General features: G+C 36.5%; 2 protein-coding genes across 23 annotated transcripts; one reads left to right on the top strand and one right to left on the bottom strand.

Moving 5' to 3' along the window:
• The first annotated feature begins 313 nt into the window (after positions 1–313).
• On the top strand, positions 314–7,705 carry LOC7455647 (uncharacterized). Of its 19 annotated transcripts, none has more exons than XM_024604551.2 (10): positions 314–572; positions 682–941; positions 1,436–1,541; positions 1,800–4,447; positions 4,539–4,697; positions 4,832–5,011; positions 5,252–5,446; positions 6,047–6,145; positions 6,230–6,892; positions 7,106–7,705. In XM_024604551.2, exons 2-10 carry the CDS (start codon positions 693–695, stop codon positions 7,433–7,435), a joined length of 4,629 nt encoding a protein of 1,542 aa, XP_024460319.2. In that variant the 5' UTR covers positions 314–572; positions 682–692; the 3' UTR covers positions 7,436–7,705. The 19 variants fall into 19 exon arrangements, with proteins under 19 accessions (XP_024460319.2, XP_024460318.2, XP_052309398.1 ...); XM_024604550.2 differs by having other exon boundaries at positions 679–941; XM_052453438.1 differs by having other exon boundaries at positions 314–941; positions 1,806–1,876; positions 2,075–4,447.
• A 1,713-nt stretch (positions 7,706–9,418) lies between these two features.
• On the bottom strand, positions 9,419–15,534 carry LOC18100588 (protein EMSY-LIKE 1). 4 transcript variants are annotated; one of them, XR_008059580.1, is made up of 12 exons: positions 15,251–15,534; positions 14,451–14,653; positions 14,214–14,323; positions 14,011–14,131; positions 13,617–13,763; positions 13,170–13,238; positions 12,178–12,411; positions 12,028–12,096; positions 11,881–11,944; positions 11,282–11,365; positions 10,580–10,794; positions 9,419–10,308 (listed from the first exon to the last, which is right to left on the bottom strand). XR_008059580.1 is itself a non-coding variant. In XM_024604674.2 (11 exons), the coding sequence occupies exons 1-10, from the start codon at positions 15,276–15,278 to the stop codon at positions 11,316–11,318; spliced, it is 1,095 nt and encodes a 364-aa protein (XP_024460442.1). In that variant the 5' UTR covers positions 15,279–15,534; the 3' UTR covers positions 10,417–10,794; positions 11,282–11,315. The 4 variants fall into 4 exon arrangements, 2 of the variants coding, with proteins under 2 accessions (XP_024460442.1, XP_006381903.1); XR_008059581.1 differs by having other exon boundaries at positions 9,419–10,236; XM_024604674.2 differs by lacking the exon at positions 9,419–10,308 and having other exon boundaries at positions 10,417–10,794.
• Between the last annotated feature and the right edge of the window lie 1,751 nt (positions 15,535–17,285).

Raw genomic sequence — 17,285 nt, 5'->3', positions numbered from 1 at the left:
TGACATTGACCTCTCGTTTTTTGTTCGGATTAGGGGGGACGCTCTCGTAAGCCCTTGCCTTGCCTTCTGGAAACTTTTATTTTATCATTTGATTTGATTAATTGATTGCTTAACATATGGCAGGCAGTAGATAGTACAAGGCTAACATCACATCGTCATCTTCAAGATTATTAGATTACAAGAATTTCTCGCAATTACAAGATCGATCCTCTTAATCCTCGCTTTTTTTGGTATTTTTTTAATAAACTGTGAAAAAAATAATGAAGAATGATACTGAGCTTGGAGGAACATTAGATTATATTAGAAGAGAGAGGTGGCTGTGGCTGCCTTCTTCCCAGCCAGCCACACAGCTGGTTTTGATCCATTTTAAATGATATTTTTAGGCTCTTTATTTACTATTTATAAATATATGACCGTAGTAATAAATAGTAAATCTTAAGATCTAATCCTTCTTCTCGTTCTCAAATACCACCACAGCACAAACACTCCTCCGCTTCTCAGCTCTCTCTCTCTCCCTTCTCCATTTCCACATTCTTCCGCTCCCATCTCCAACCACCGACTCTACCGCTCCGGTGACTGACTCTGCTCTAACAATATCTCGCCGGCCGAGATCTATCTCTTTCTTTCTCTGATCTGAATACTTGATTCGTGTATTCATCTTTTATTTTATTTTAACAGCAGTAGAGGGTGCAATGTCGGCGGATTTGAATGTGAATCAAATAGAGGAGAAGATATCTGTTTTGGATCAGCCTGAAGAATCCGCTCGCGTTGATTGTAATGGGAATGGCAAGGTTAATGATCATCATGGCCCTGATCCTGTCTGTGCCGAAGACTCTGTAGCTGATCAGGTTGGAGAATTGAAGGCTGATCGTGTCGAATCCGAGTCCATTACTGGGTTCCGTGACGACGACGATCCGATCGAGAAAGAAGAAGATCTTCAGGCAAGGGCTTTGCTTTTCTTATTATTCGAATTTTACGTCCATTAGACTGGCTTGGCTGTGTTTATTGATTTTTCTGGCTTCTTTGGATTAATTGTAAAACCATTCTTTTTTTTTTAAATTGTAATGTGGTCGCTAATGGAAAAAGGTTGATGCTTTGAATAATCAAGCATGTCGAATAGGGGTTCAAGGCTCGTCCATTTAGAGTCCGGGTCTGTTCGTTCCTTTTCTTTACTCTGAATCAGAGGTGTCATTCAGGATCTTGGATCCCAACTCCCGAGCTGTTTTTGGGCTGAGTATCTAGGTAGCGGTATTGTAGGTTTGTAACCTATGAGTGTGCGTTTTGTATCCGTGCTGTATGGCTGAGTAATGAGGATGCGCTCTGTTTTGTTACTTTTACACTTTCCTTTTGTTCTCTTTTTTTCCATATGCTGATAAACTTACATTACTATTAACTAGATGCTTCTCTTAAACTCATATTTTATATTTCAAAACAGGCTGTTGAGAAGGGGAGGGAGGAAAAGTTGGCGGAGATACCAGAAGATCATGATGTAGAAGGGAACAAAAAGGAGTTAATTAATCATGCTGAACTCTCAAATGCAGGTAACTTATCGATGTCCTGAAATGATTGTCTAAACCATAAGCAATGAATAAAGACTGTACTTGCAATAAAACAATTAAGAAATTGATGCCTTTTTCGAACATCTAGAATCCACATATGCTCCCGCTACTAAACTGTTCCCATTTCACTTTGATAGGTTTTTATTTTCACCATGGGGCTTTTTTTTGGTTCCTTTGAAGTGATGTTTTATATCTTTCGAACTAATTTGTGTTCTTTACTTGAACTTTCTGCCTGAAAAGTGGCAGAAGCTCAGGAATCGCAAGACACAAGTGTGCATGTTGCTGAATCTGAGCTAAATCGGTCAAATAATGATGAGGTGATGGTTGAAGAGGAAAGCAAATTGAATTCGACCATTGACATAAAAGAACATGAAGATTCTCAGGCTGTAGCTATCAATGGTGTTCATAATGATTTGGATTTGGATCAGCAGAGGGACCTGGCAGAAGCTCAGGAATCGCAAGACAATAGTGTGCATGTTGCTGAATCTGAGCTAAATCGGTCAAATAATGATGAGGAGAGGGTTGAGGAGGAAAGCAAATTGAATTCGACCATTGACATAAAAGAACATGAAGATTCTCAGGCTGTAGCTATCAATGGTGTTCATAATGATTTGGATTTGGATCAGCAGAGGGACCTGGCAGAAGCTCAGGAATCGCAAGACACAAGTGTGCATGTTGCTGAATCTGAGCTAAATCGGTCAAATAATGATGAGGAGATGGTTGAGGAGGAAAGCAAATTGAATTCGACCATTGACATAGAAGAACATGAAGATTCTCAGGCTGTAGCTATCAATGGTGTTCATAATGATTTGGATTTGGATCAGCAGAGGGACCTGGCAGAAGCTCAGGAATCGCAAGACACTAGTGTGCATGTTGCTGAATCTGAGCTAAATCGGTCAAATAATGATGAGGAGATGGTTGAGGAGGAAAGCAAATTGAATTCGACCATTGACATAAAAGAACATGAAGATTCTCAGGCTGTAGCCATCAATGGTGTTCATAATGATTTGGATTTGGATCAGCAGAGGGACCTGGCAGAAGCTCAGGAATCGCAAGACACAAGTGTGCATGTTGCTGAATCTGAGCTAAGTCGGTCAAATAATGATGAGGAGAAGGTTGAGGAGGAAAGCAAATTGAATTCGACCATTGACATAAAAGAACATGAAGATTCTCAGGCTGTAGCTATCAATGGTGTTCATAATGATTTGGATTTGGATCAGCAGAGGGACCTGGCAGAATTGATCACCACTGAAGATGTTTCTGAATCTGAGCCCAGTCAGTCTAGGAATGATGACGAGAAGGTTGAGGAAAGCAAATTGGGTTCTGAAGATTCTCAGGCTGTAGTTAGCAATGCTGCTCATAATTTTCTAGCCTCAGATCAAGAGAAGAAACTGAAGGAATTGATGAATAATGATGATGTTACTGAATTCAAGCCAAAACAATCTAGCATTGATGTGAAGGTAGAGGAGGAAAGCAAATTGGACTCGGCCATCCATGTAGAAGAAATTGAAGATTCTCAGGCTGCAGTTATCAATGGTGCCTGTAATAGTTTGGATTTGAACCAGGAGAAGGAACAGCCAGAATTGATCAAGGATCTTCCTCTGGAAGATTCTGTGGAGGAGTCTGGGGATCCCCTCAAGCAGAATCTGGAAACAGCTCCATGTCCAGTCATGGCTGATGAAAAATTGGAAGCAGAATCTGCTGAAGGCCCTACATCTGATGAAAATAGAGATGGCTTGCCTGCTGGTCATGCTCAAGATACTGCTGCAGAAACTCCGGTTGTTGATGACCTGGTTGATGCCAAACAAAATATATCTAAGAGCTCTTCTGAAAATGTTGAACTTGTAGCAACTTCTGATGCTGAAACTGGTCAGAGTTTTCCAATTTCTAGTGATAATGGTACAACAGGAGATGAAACAAGTCACATCCTTATGGATGCTGTGCAATCAGAAGTGCCACATGCTAATGGCCTTGATATTCATGAAAAAGGAGGATTGCTTACTAGCCAGGAAAGTGCTTCACAAACTGTTCTTGTTAATGACTTTGTTCATACACCAGAGCAAAACCATACCTTAGAAATCAGCACGGAAGTGTCCTCCCCTGCTGTTCTCGAGGAAGCACCTGTTGAAAGTAGTGAAAGTTTCCCAGTTTCTCCTATCAATGATATTGGAGCAGAACCAATTGTCAGAATTGAGGATTCTTGTCCAGTAGAAGATTCCAAGTTATGTGATATTGTAAGAACAGAGACCAAGGTTGATAACATAGGTGAAAGTGCTGATTCTCATCCTGTTGATGATTCAAAAGTAGAGGCTGAAGTTGAGAATGTCCTTGTTGCACCAAGTGGCCATGCTAATGATGTGAAGCTAGATATTGGGGCTAGTTCCCATTCCGTTGAATCTGATGAGAAAGTATCTATTTTGTCAATCGGTAATGTGGATGTAGAATCTGAAGTCACAGAAGCAGTGAACGAAGGTGATAGCAACAGAACTTCTGTTTCCATTGACAATCCAGATGGAGAAACCTTTAAATGTGATTCAACTGGGAATGAAAGCTACATGCCCAAAATTGAAGTCCAAGCAGACTCAGAAGTTGAAAATATATCAACTGCAGCAAGGGAAGAAGTGCCCAACAGAGATGGCTTTGTGTCTCAGCTTGAGGGTGAGGTTAGTAAGAATGAAACTCCCAAACCTACTTCGGAAGACTCTGCGGTTGTTACCTCTGATGAGCAATATGTTGTTGCTGAGCTGGGGAAAGGGCCATTCTACATAATTAAGGTTCCAAGATTTGATGAAAGAAATTTAAGAGAGAAGGTTGAAGATGCTAAATTTCAAGTTGAGGAGAAGAGTAAAATCCGGGATGCTATTCAAGCTCAAATCCAAATAATAAAGGTTAGATTTTTTTTTGCAAATGCTCCATTATACATCTGAAATATTTTAATTATTTTCTGTCAACATGATTGGTGAAATGTTTCCCTGTTAGGCCAAGCGTAAAGAGTATGAAGATAGCTTTTTAGATGCCAGATCAGAAGAGAAAGCTGCACGTGACTTGCTTAAGGCCAAGCGGAAGGAAATAGATTCTGTTCAATATATAATTAACAGAACGAGGAATGCCCTTGAAATTGAGGAAATTGATGGCAGGGTATGCATGTTTCATATTTGTTTTTTTAATATTTTTTTTCCAGTTTCTTAACACACAAGTTCAAAAGTTATTCTAAAATGCTTTTGAAACATGCAAATGTGCTCCTATTTTGGCACTTAATTGGCTGCAAACAGATACGCTCTATGGAACACAAGATACAACATGAAACCCTGCCTTTGAAGGAAGAAAAGCAGTTCATTCGTGATATCAAGCAGTTGAAGCAAATTCGAGAGCAGTTCTCTTCTAATATGGGCAGCCAGGATGAAGTTCAGCAGGCTATGGATCAGAAAGATCAAAGTGAAGAGCGCTTAAAGGTACTATTTGCGGTTACTGTCATTGCTTAGCTAGGGTCATTTCTGCCAGGTGCAGTACCAGTTGACTGCTGTCTTCTACTGATTTGTAGTGGAAGTGGAATACTGACTCCAAGACAATTTGTGTTCCAGAAACCTAATAATCAATTGTTTTTTTTTTTCTTCACTTTATTAGTCACACAGACAGGTCTTTTATTATTGAAGTAGCATGGTTAACTTGTTGAATTGTTTATTTGCATACAGTCTTTGAGGAAAGAAGCAGATGTATTGAGAGACAGCCTTCTCAAAGCTGAAGCAGTCACTGAAGATGCTAAGAAGAAATATAATGATGAACATGAGAAGATAAATCAATTGCTATTTCAGCATAGAGCTGCTAATGATATACGACAAGAAGCATTTGCGCATTTGCAGAGTTTGAGGAAACAATTATATGAAAAGGTATGCTACTATATTGTTTGCATGTGCATATTTTGAATTTTTTAGGTTAAGAACTTTTGATAAAAATGGAATCGTTCTGCTGTGGTGATTTAAGAAAAAAAATTATGACAAGCAGAATACCTTGAATATTCTGTTATAAAGTCATGAATGTTGATATAATTTTTTCAATTGAGTTGGTGTCAGTAGGCGAGCACAAGGTGATTAAGACTTTAATTGAGTTTTTGGTTGAACATAGATAAGGAAGCATTATAGGGAATAAATTTAACTACAAAGGATCTGGAGTTGATGAGGCAATGAAACTTTTGCTAACAGTGTTCTATGTGCTATGACTTATGAATTGTATGTCACTGGTGTTTCCTCCTTTTTGTGTTTTTCCCACTGCATACTAGCTTTATACATAGGGGAACACAGTTTGATATGTTTTATTCTTCAAATCTCTCCCTCTTGTTTGTTGCGAGAAAGGTTTGGTAGCTACTGTAATAACTACTTCCTTTATTAAATGCCTGCTGCAAATAATAATTTTAGGTTTGTGTCTGAAGCAAAGATAGTCAAATTACGCAAACTGAATAGACTAACGCTACATTTCCCTTGAATTCGCAGAGTAAATTTTTTTACAAGTACAAAGATGATTTAACAGCAGCAACTAATTTGGCATTGAAGGGAGATAAAGAGGAACTTCAACGTCATTGTGCTAACCAAGTGAGTAAATGCAGTTTACCTTTTCTTTTCTTCCTTTTCTTTTCTATTCTCAGCCATGTTTTGACTTATTAGTCTACAATTTAGGTGGAGAGAGTTATGGAATTATGGAATAACAATGACGAGTTCCGGAAAGAGTACATGAGTTCCAACATGAGGAATACATTAAGGAGACTGCGGACATTGGATGGTCGTGCACTGGGCCCTGATGAACAGCCACCCATTATTCCAAATGTTGTTAGTCAAAGAGCGACCAAACACAATGTTGCACCATCAGCTCCTGCTCTTGAAGTAGAAAAGCCAGTTACACCTGTGGAGACCCAAAGGATAGATGAAAAATCCACAGCAAAGCTTGGGGACAAAAAGAATCAGACTGTTAAAACTAAAAGGCAGGCAAAACCTGCTTCCTTGGAGAATGGTTTGCCAACTGTTTCTGGAAGAGATCAGATTGAAGAATCAAGACAAGAGGAGAATAAGCTTCCGAAGGAGGAAGAATCAAGGCAAGAGAATAAGCTTACGAAGGAGGAAGAATCAAGGCAAGAGAATAAGCTTACAAAGGAGGAAGTTGAGTTAGCCAGGAAGATAGAGGAATTGAGGAAGGAAAAGGAAGCAGCCATGTTAAAGGAGCAACGGAGATTGGAGGAGAAGGCCAAAGCAAAAGAGGCAATGGAGAGGAAAAAACGAAATGCAGAAAAGGCCCAGGCCAGGGCTTCGCTAAGAGCACAAAGGGAAGCTGAGCAGAAAGAGAAGGTAAATTCCGAAAATACTCCTATATTGAGTGTGGTACTATCGATGTCATTCCAACCTTGCAAATATTTGGCCAAAATTTGTCAGTGTGTTAAATTTTGTATTTTAGCTATTTTCCCTGTTTCTCTGCCATCAGATATATTGCATGTCAGAATTTAGTCTTTTGGCTGTTCAGTCTTGTGAATTAATTGGCTGGCGAACTATACATTAATGTAGGAAAAGGAGAAGAAGGCAAAGAAGAAGGAAAAAAGGAAGGCAGCAGCAGAGGATACTAAAGATATCGATGAGGTTGAGTCTGCTCCTAGTTCTGAAACTCCAACTGAAACCAATGAGTCTGAAAGAACCGAGAAGCCTGTGACTGTGGCAAAGAGGCCTCAAAAGCAAACAAAGGCAAAATCTATGCCTCTGCCTCTTCGCAACAAGGGTAAGAGAAAGATGCAAACATGGATGTGGGCCCTTATCACACTGCTGGCTGTTGTTGCCTTGTTTTTTATGGGGAACAGCAGCTTCTTTAATCTTGGGCTGCAACAAAGGTTTGGCATCTAAATATATAATATTGTTTTTCTTTAGATAATAATCTACATTCTACACAGAGGTTTGGCGGGGTTTTCCTATAGATATTTAATTAAGCAATTCTTTTGTACTCTTCCAGTGTTCTTTTCCATCGAAGTATGATTTACTTACTCTCTGGGTTTTATTTCATACACCCCATTAATAGGTTGGTTTTTTCTGTTATATGCCAACATTAACACACATATTCTGGTATTGCTTTCATTTATTTAGTGTGATATATATAATACAATAAGTTTTTTGGCCTCTCTTTCTGTGAATTTGTGAATTCTACTGCTGCCTGTCGAGAAAACCAATGATTTCAAATGATGGATGTTAAGGCTTCATGCTAATCAACTGAATGATTGGATGCATTCAAAATCCCTACAAGATTCCTGATGAGCTGTTTGCTGCTTTACTCTTGTATCTTAGTCCTACCATCTCAATCTCTGCATTCTGCAAGCAACCTATTAGCATCATCATCTTCAATCTCTATCGCCCCTGTAACATCATCATCCTCAGTTTCTTCAACCCTTGGCATCAATCCCGTTCCTTTTGTGTGAACAGCCATTGAGTGTTTGTGCTGGGTTTTCCCCCCCTTCGTTTCTTTGTTTACGACAAGGAATGCGGTTGAATATCGCATCATACCATACCCAGATGGCATACCTCTTCATGCAAGAATCTTCAAGCCCATCCAAGGAACCACAAGACTACAAGAGCTACACCACCTCATCACTCACTGCTATGCTTTAGTGCTGCAGTACAGATGCATCCGTGATCAAAACTGGTTTGGGAGGTTGGGGTATGATAAAAGTATGGAACTTGAGAAAACTTCTAAGCAAGAGCTGTCCTCATTGTCTAGCATAAGGTCAATTACGCCTCCCAACGAACAAGGGGAAAAAAACCCTTCAGAAATATGCAGAATTAAGCTCATCAACGTTGTTCATTCAACCATATTGGCTATTAAGAAACAAGACATGGACTCTTTTTTTTTTTTTTTTTTAATTTATCAAAACAAGCAAAGAGGAAGCTTATTTTACAAAACTTCACAATGAAGAAAAAATAACAAGAATTCATATCCCCATGCATAGAAGCATGTAGTTGGGAAAGACGCCACATAAAGTGGCAAAATCGACAAAATTCACACCAGCCACGCCACTTTCCCAACACAACAACCTCTCATGGAAACACACCACTTTCCCCACCAGTTTGTTTTGTCCAAAGTGGAGCATAAGGGGATTTACGAATACAAAAAAGAAAGAAAGAAAGAAAAAAGTTAGAAAAAAAAAAAAGTTGCAAAAAAAAGAAGAAAGATCATCGGGCACAATTACGTCAACGACGGTTACCGCGTCAACAATAGCTTAAGTCATCCAAGTACTCTATTATCATTATTCGGCAATTTGATGTAAATTTCTTTACTTTTTAATTTTTTGTTAAAATTGTCGATCATATTCTTGTATTTTTATCTATTAATCTTTGCTCATCAATCTCTCTAGTCATTGATATCTGGTATTTAGTTCTCTTTAATAATTGTAAGTTTTTATTTGTGATATTTTGTTTAATTAATTATTTACATTTAAGAATCTAGTAATACAAACTTAAAATTTTATTGATGTATTTTCTTCTTAATTAATCTTCACATTAAAAAATTAAAATTAATTTTATTTTTTTATTGTGATTTTACCTGCACAAATTATATGTGATCTCAATTTTATTTTTAAGCTAATGTTGCATGCATTTGAGAATAGTCATCTAAAATCCAACTTTAAATTTACAACTATCATGGATTTAACCTTAAGTGATATCTTTAGAATCAATCATGAATAAAACACTGTAGATTTTAAGATAACTAAATTAGATTTAGTTAGATATGCTTTGACACAACTTGAGGGAACTGAAGAAACATAAATAAATGTTGAATGATAAAATTAAAAAACATTAATCTTAAAAAAAAAAACCCATAAAAAAATCGAGAAAACCTTCGAAACCCGAGCAAAAATCTCAAATTCATAACCTATTAAATCCTAGATATTGGCTTAATAAGTTTTATTTACAAAGAAGGGGATGAACCCTCTGGGAACGCAAGAGGAGTGTCCAGCTTTATGGAAACATACTTGCGTGCGGGTGGATTTTGGCAAGAGGGATTGCCAAGAGGATGAACACAACTTTGTGTATAACTAGGGGGGGTGTTGCATACAAATTTCTAGAGACATGGCATGGCATAAGTAGCAAGGGAGCTTTACAACTTTTTCATTCCAGGGAGATTATAGGAGACGAGCAAGGCCCTAAAAAGGAGCGAAGTCACAACATGCCTCTATAATGGTTCAAAATAAGTTGACAACGGGATCGTCAAGTTCCTTCCTCTTAGTACAATCAACGGATTGAGTTCTAGTTGAATAGGTGCTGAACCAGGATGTTAATGTGCGAGGAAACACATACTTGTGATAGCTGGAAGAGAAGGTGCAGGCAGGGGTACCTTAAGTTTGATCCAACGAGGGCATTCAACTCATCTGGTGGGGAGATTTGTTAGAGGGTCAATGCACTAGGGGTGCACAGTGAAAGCATACTACTAGGAAGATGCCATGAGCAGCGGCAGCCCCTGTCAACGGTGACGAAATCAGCAGGCATTGTGCAATTATTCACGCGACCAGTGTGCTGCCGTGAATATGAACTTGGGTGATGGATTGTCCAAGTTGTGCAAAAACACTTCAATTCTGGCAGTAGAGGTATTGGCAGATTGGCCCGAGAGAGACAGACCAAGGAAGTTCCGGCGATTATGAGCAGTTATCAACAATTATCTATATGGATAAACTGGCCAGAACTCTTAATTATCTTTCTAAATGTTTGCTGGAAATTATGAGGCAGTTCCCCTGGTAACTTTCATCGAATGGTTAGGTAAATGGATTGCAGAAAGCTTGATGAAAATTATGATTGCAGAATCAAGCTTATCAACGTTTTTCATTCAACCATATTGGCTATTAAGAAAACAAGATCTGGACTTCTTTTGTTTTTTTTTTTTTTTATTTCATGTATCAATGCAAGCAAAGAAGAAGCTTATTTTACAAAACTTTAAAATGAAGAACAAACAACGAAAATTTCTTATTCCTAGCATTAAGCACAAAACAGAGCCTGTAATTATACCTTCTACAACGAGTCTTGAGTTTTTCAATTCAAGCAATGACAGCTGAAGCGCCATTGCTGTTGCCTCCATAAATCCTGCCATTCCATTCCTCCGGATTGTAATCTCCAGGGCTTTAAACTCTTTTAGGGGAGATCTTTATTGAGAGGTCAATCAAAGAAACACGATGGTTAAATAGTGGGCAAATTATATGGATGATAGCTTGTTTGCTGGCCAGCTGAAAATAGAAGAAACAAGAAAAGTGAGGGTAGGGTAGGGCGGGAGATGACTGTTCCTTTATATCTTTTTTTTTTTTTTTTTTGGGGGGGGGGGGGGGGGGGGGGAAGAAGACAAGAATAACATTAATGGTGGTTTAACCCCATGCTATTAGAAAAGGTCGCCACAGTATCATCAAGAAGAAAATCTTTACAAAGTTATATGTCATCGGCTGCCATGCATTATTTTACAAAGACGTGACTGCTCTTTGGATGAAGGTTGAAACAATTAACTTTTTCAATTAAAAGGCTCCAAGTGTGCATAAAATGTTTGTGCATGGGTATGCTATGATACAAGTATCGAGTTTTATATCAAGAAGACCACTTGGATAAAAAGGATAAAATCCAACAAAAATAAATGGATTCAGGAGGGGAAAAAAATTGTAGTCTTGCTGTTTGAAGTAATTCAATGCTACTCAATAAACACTTCTAAGTACTACTAGGCCTTACTACGAGCTTCCAACGTTAGCTGGTTTCATCGACCTCATTCCTGCTCCTCCATTGCTTGCCCATGCAAGAATCGTGGATCTCCATCTGATTTGAGGGGGAAAAGGTGCAAGAATTTTAGAGAAACGAACATGAATAATCCTCAGGAGGGCAAACTACTTGTCAGCTGCTTCATTATAGTTTTACTTGTAATTAGCTGACGAGTCCAAGCAAAGCCTTCCATTGGCAAGTGCTTTAGACACCAAGTAGGTTTTAACTGCTCTTTCAATTTTATTTCCAGCAATCCAAAAACAATAAAAAATATGCCCCACTTACTGGTACCCCCCTGATGTTATTTCCTAGAGAATTTGGACACCGCATCTTTAATTTATGAAGCATACAACGAGTGGATAGCAATTAAGTGGAGTATATCTATTCATTTTCCACATTTAATCACCCAAAAAGCGAAGGAAAAATTAAATGTTTTCCTAGATGCAAGAAAACAATAATTTCTATTAGCCCCCAGTGAAACTATTCACTTAAACACAGGATACTGCCAGCTCCAAAGAAACAAAATATGCAGCAAGATGCAAAAATATCTAAAATGTAAATATATTTATTACCACTTTCCCCGTCAGATGCATCTGCGAGCCTTGCAATTGCATCAACAAGTGCTTGTTCATGCTCCTGCATCAAAATACCAGTCAAGTCTGCCGTTCTAAAAAACCAACAGTTAGTCTGCACTCAGCATGATATACAAATTATCTTACTTTTAACATTTTTTTTGCCTTCTCAAGCTCAAGAGGATCAGGATAGCTGACACCAAAAACCCTCTCCACCTGTTTAAGGTTTCAACGACAAATGAACAAGGTAATGTTTACACATAATAAATGTAACAAATTCCAAGCTATTTCACACACCTCCTTAACTAGGGACTCTGTGTTGAGTAATTCAATATTGTCAGAAAGTTTCCTTGCAATACCATTCTGTGTTCGAAAAAATTCCCTTTTTGATTGATCCTTAGTGGATCCCCTCCCTCTTACAGAACTTGAAATAAGACCACCATGGCTCATAGATTTTTTCATTACATGGCCTGGCCTGCCATGAGAAATTCCAGGATCTTCAACTTCCCAACGAAGGTCCTCTGGAGCCATCTGTAAAAAGAACAGGAGACCATTCCTTTTTTAAGAGAGTAAAGATAACATGGATATACAAATGGAAGCCACACCCAAACCTCTCTTTCAGTTTTTTTATTTATATGGTATGAGCATCAAACCAAATTACAATTCTATCACTTAGCGATTTCCAAAAAACTTTCAGAATACAAATATTGGAACATTATACAAGCAATTATTGGGAATCAGAAGAATAATAAATGATTCATCTTCTCCCCCCTCAACAGACTGGAAGGTAACACCACCCATACCGACCCCATCCAAACCTTCAGATCTAAAACATGGCTCAAGGTTAATAAAGATACCTAAGATCCCTAAATCAACCAAAACAACATCGTGCAAACAGAGATAGAGATGGGGGTTGAATACACTCAATACCTGATCAGCAGAAAATCTCTCTCTAAAAGAGTACGCAACTTACTTTTAAAGAAAAACTACAAAACCATGCACCAACAGCCCCAACTTCAACCTATTGCTAGACTCGTTGTTCACAAGCCATACCAATCCCATAACACGATTCCAAACTCAGAATTGATTTTTTTTCTTTTTCTGTGCATGTGTCTGTGGGTGCACACTGCAGGGAGTTACAAAGTGCACATTTTCATGCGTGTGAAAATAATCTTGGCAGTCATACAGATTTACAAATTCTATCGTCTTTGTGTAAAATGGCTGCTGCAAAAAGGTGGCGGCTAAGTAGGAGGATAAGTATTTTAGCTCATGAAATACTATAAACTTACCTCATTGAGATCAACCCATTCCCATGTCTCATTTTCAGTATTCATATCATAGACCAGAGCATGTCGAGCCTGCAAATTATCAAAATCTAGTCACTACAGCTGAACATCCACCACCTAAAGAACTTACTAAAAACAGTGAACATACAGGGAACCATAACAAGAAAGTATCTATGTTGTTTTCAACATACAAATTAACAGAATATTGACACAGAAGAAATATAAAACAAAGAGCCTTTTAACAACAGAAACATGAATATTGAAACAGAGATAAGGATGTCATGTTTCTTCACAAGGGGAGACTTTCACAGCTGCAAAAGTAAAATCTTGAGCTGGCCATTGGTTTCAGAACATGCTAAAAATATCTTTTACTTGTGACCGCCATTGCTTCATTCTATGATGTGACTCAACAAGAAATATCAAACATGCCTTTTAAAACCTCAAACATACCTCAGCAGGGTTATATCTAGTTATAACAGCCTTGTAGAAGTTGTTGTCCTCAGGCCATCTTGTCCACACTTCTTTTCCAATTTCCTTATCATCATAGGCGGAACCATGGTTGTTGAAATGTTGATTTCTGGGAGGACCAGTGGGGTACTGCATAAAATTAAATAAAGGATATATTAAGGTATGGTTGACCCAGCAAAAGAAAATGGGAGGAGGAAATGCAAGTTAGACAATGCATTTTTAAAGTTATATCACAAAAAGTCAGCGCACAGAACTAGGTTTTCTACTATGGATTAGCAGCTTTTCAGTTTGCAGCTGAAGATGATGAATGCATGGATCAAGGTATTGATGAAGGTTACAAAGACAGTGTCATTGCATGAAATACTAGAGAAAATACCACCAGGGAAGTCTTCTGTTTTTTACGGGATGCAGAAACAGTGGGACTGGACAAAACATCATGAACAGACTGTGAAGCAATCAACCTGGGAACTTGCTGGCCACCTGCCTCTCTCCACTCCCTATACCATTACCAAGACTTTAGCCATTCCATACAAGTTATACTGATAATCAAGTTTTAGAAAACTCATAGAGCATGCAAACCTTATCCTTTGAATGATATCGTCTCTATTGACCAATGTTAAGATCTCTCTGTGTTCATCATCTGACACCCTGAGCTCTTTCCTAAGTTCTGTAATCAAACCCTCCTTATCCTGAAAAAAAAGACATTGCGGAACATCTAAATCTTATCAGATATAAGAACGTTTCCCCCTTCTTATGATATGGACAAAACATTAATCCTCAAGTATAAGAAGGTACACCAACAGAGAAAGTCAATACCCAAGAAAGTTGATCAGACTGAGCCTTAAAAGCACGAAGTACAGCCCTATATGCTTCTTGTTCGAGGTGATGAATTTGGGCCTCCATGTCAGCTTGCACTCTAGAATATGTTGCAGAAATTACAGCAGATTGCCCACTTCCTGGAGCTCTTCCTCGTCTTACAAGTCTATTTTGATTTGAGGGCGGGAGATCATCATCAGTACCTGCATTTTCCGCAAATTCTTCCACTAAACATCCATAATTCTATAATTCCTAATCCAATCTTCATGCAACATATCAGCTTCACATGCACAGAATCACATTGAAGCTCAAAACATTGTGTGATGTAAATACGAATTTGTTTCTTTCACTTAAAATTCTACAAGCACATTATTACATATTCAATGACATTTGGCAGCAAGTAAAACTGGCACAATCTAAATCAAGTGAAACAAAAACCAGAATCAAATTCTGATGCTAATTGCCTTCCAAAAAATAATCAGAGTCAAAATTCAACTAAATCTCCAAAATGAAAACACTATTCCACATTCAAACTCTAAACCCTAATTCCTCCAAAACCCACGTCCCAAACTCCCTCCATATCACAGACTCACCATAAAACCAATACCCCCATTAAATTTATGAAATTTAAAACCCTAGATCACAAAAAGCAAACCCACATAATTCTTTGAAAAGAAACAAGAAGAGAGATTGAATAAAACTAATAAAACAACAAACTTCATGTTGCACACAAGGTGACAAAAGCAATTCAGGGAAAGAAAAATAAAACAAAACTGAGAGAAGGAAACAAAAGAACATACCACTACTGTCTGAAACTTCATATTCCATAACAAGAAGAATCACATGAAAGATGCGATTTTTTCTATTCCATTGCAATTCCCAATAATCAAGACTTAATTTTGAGAGGTCTTTCAAAGGTTAAGAAATGGGTTTCTTCAAAATTCTTTATGGGAGGGAGCAGGGTTTTGAGAAAAAGAAGAAATGGGTTAAGAGAGCAGAGCGAGGAACAGGCAAAGGAAACGACTTTTTATAGTTGTTGTTGTTGGAGAGTCTTGGGTCTTGCTCTAACGTCTCTGAGCTGCGTATCTTTTATATAGAGAATTGCCTTGGCCTGTTATGAAACTGGATGGTGGGGTTCTTTTTGACTTTTTACTTCCTAATTAAACTTTATTTTTCCCTGTAGATTCATCAATCTACCCCAGAAGTTTATAATTTTCTAATAGTACCCTTCTGGTTTCCAAGAGTTTCAATGAAACCCCTGACTATTAACTAGCCTTCTTTTTTAATTTTCTTTTTGAATTATTTTTAGGTTTATATGAGATATTATAATGCACTTATTGGACAAGCTCGAGATGAAAATGATAGAAAAAAATAATAACATAGTAAAAAGGAAAAAAACAAATTTGTTTTTGTAAGTTATTGGTTAACCTTGAAATGTATCCAAAATCATAAGAAACTTTGACAAATTTTAAAGGATAAAAATATAGTTTACCTAATTTTGAAAGTATTAGTAATAAAAAAAGAAGATATTATTAACTAATGTTTTATTGTTCATCATCTTACATTAAATTGTTCACCCCATTGTTTATATCTAAAATTTCCTTTTAGATTTATGAGTCTTTTTTGTAGTTCAATTATTAAATTTTATTTATTTATATTTCAGTCCTTCTAATTTATATTTTCATGATTTTATGTGTTGACTTTATTTTGAATTGTTATCTTGCATATGCCATATGACAAAGAGTGTTACTAAATTACACTAAATATGGATATTATCAAATACAATTATGAGGTTAAATTAAAAAATAATATTAAAAGAAAGAATTGATATTAACCAAAAAAAAACCTTTTTTTCCTATTCAAATGGTGTGACATTTTACACTTTAATCCCCGCAATTTATTACTTTTATATTTTAATTATAAAACTTTATTATTTTTTATTTTCAAACCATAGTTGTTGAAGAAAGAAAAAGAAAATTATTAAAAAAGAGAATGAAGAGAGAAAAATTTTAAGTAACCAAATTTCATCCACCAATAACTCTGAATTTGATATCTATAAAATCTTCTTTAAGAGAAAAACTCCATAAAGATGGTCTTTATATTTAATCATGTCAGAAAAAGTAAATCAAAGCTTTAATTTATTTTTGATTTGATTTGATTTTGAGTTTTTATGTCAATTAAAATATGTTTTGTGTTTTTAAATGATGTTTTAGAGGTTTGTAGGATTTTATTTTTTATATTTTTAGATAAAAAAATACTAAAACTTCTATTTTTGGATTCAAAAACTCACAGTTTGATTTTTCAACAATCTCTTATGATTGAAAATTGTTATAGAGAGATAACTTGTTATTCACTATCTTTGAAAAACAATTATGGCTTGGGTTCAAAAGTCTAAGTGTGCAGGCCTCAGCTTTATTTTATTGTAACTTCTATTTTTTCTTCTTTTTATATCTAAATAAAATCCTATTTAGATAAATAATTATAATATATTTAAAAAATTATTCAATCATCTCATGCTTTTTAAATAAGATTTGATCTATTTTTTAATATAATACTTATTATAATTATATATGAAACTAAAATTCACAAGTTTTTAAACAAATTACACATGAATATTCAATGAGGATAATATATATATATTTTTTATTATAAAGTTTTATATTATTTTCTAGAATTAATTATTCTTTCATTTTTTATATGGTCACTAAAAAATAATTGAAACATTTTATCCTATTTCTTGATTTAAAACTGCTTTACAGATTATGATAAGGTTTTATTTGAAAATCCATGTTTTTGATTAAAAGAAATAAATGAGTAATGAAAAGGGAGTTTAGG

This window comes from Populus trichocarpa, chromosome 6 (assembly GCF_000002775.5).
Source record: "Populus trichocarpa isolate Nisqually-1 chromosome 6, P.trichocarpa_v4.1, whole genome shotgun sequence".
Taxonomy (NCBI): domain Eukaryota; kingdom Viridiplantae; phylum Streptophyta; class Magnoliopsida; order Malpighiales; family Salicaceae; genus Populus; species Populus trichocarpa.
Note: the sequence above shows the minus strand (reverse complement) of the source record. Positions and strands in the feature narration are given on the sequence as shown.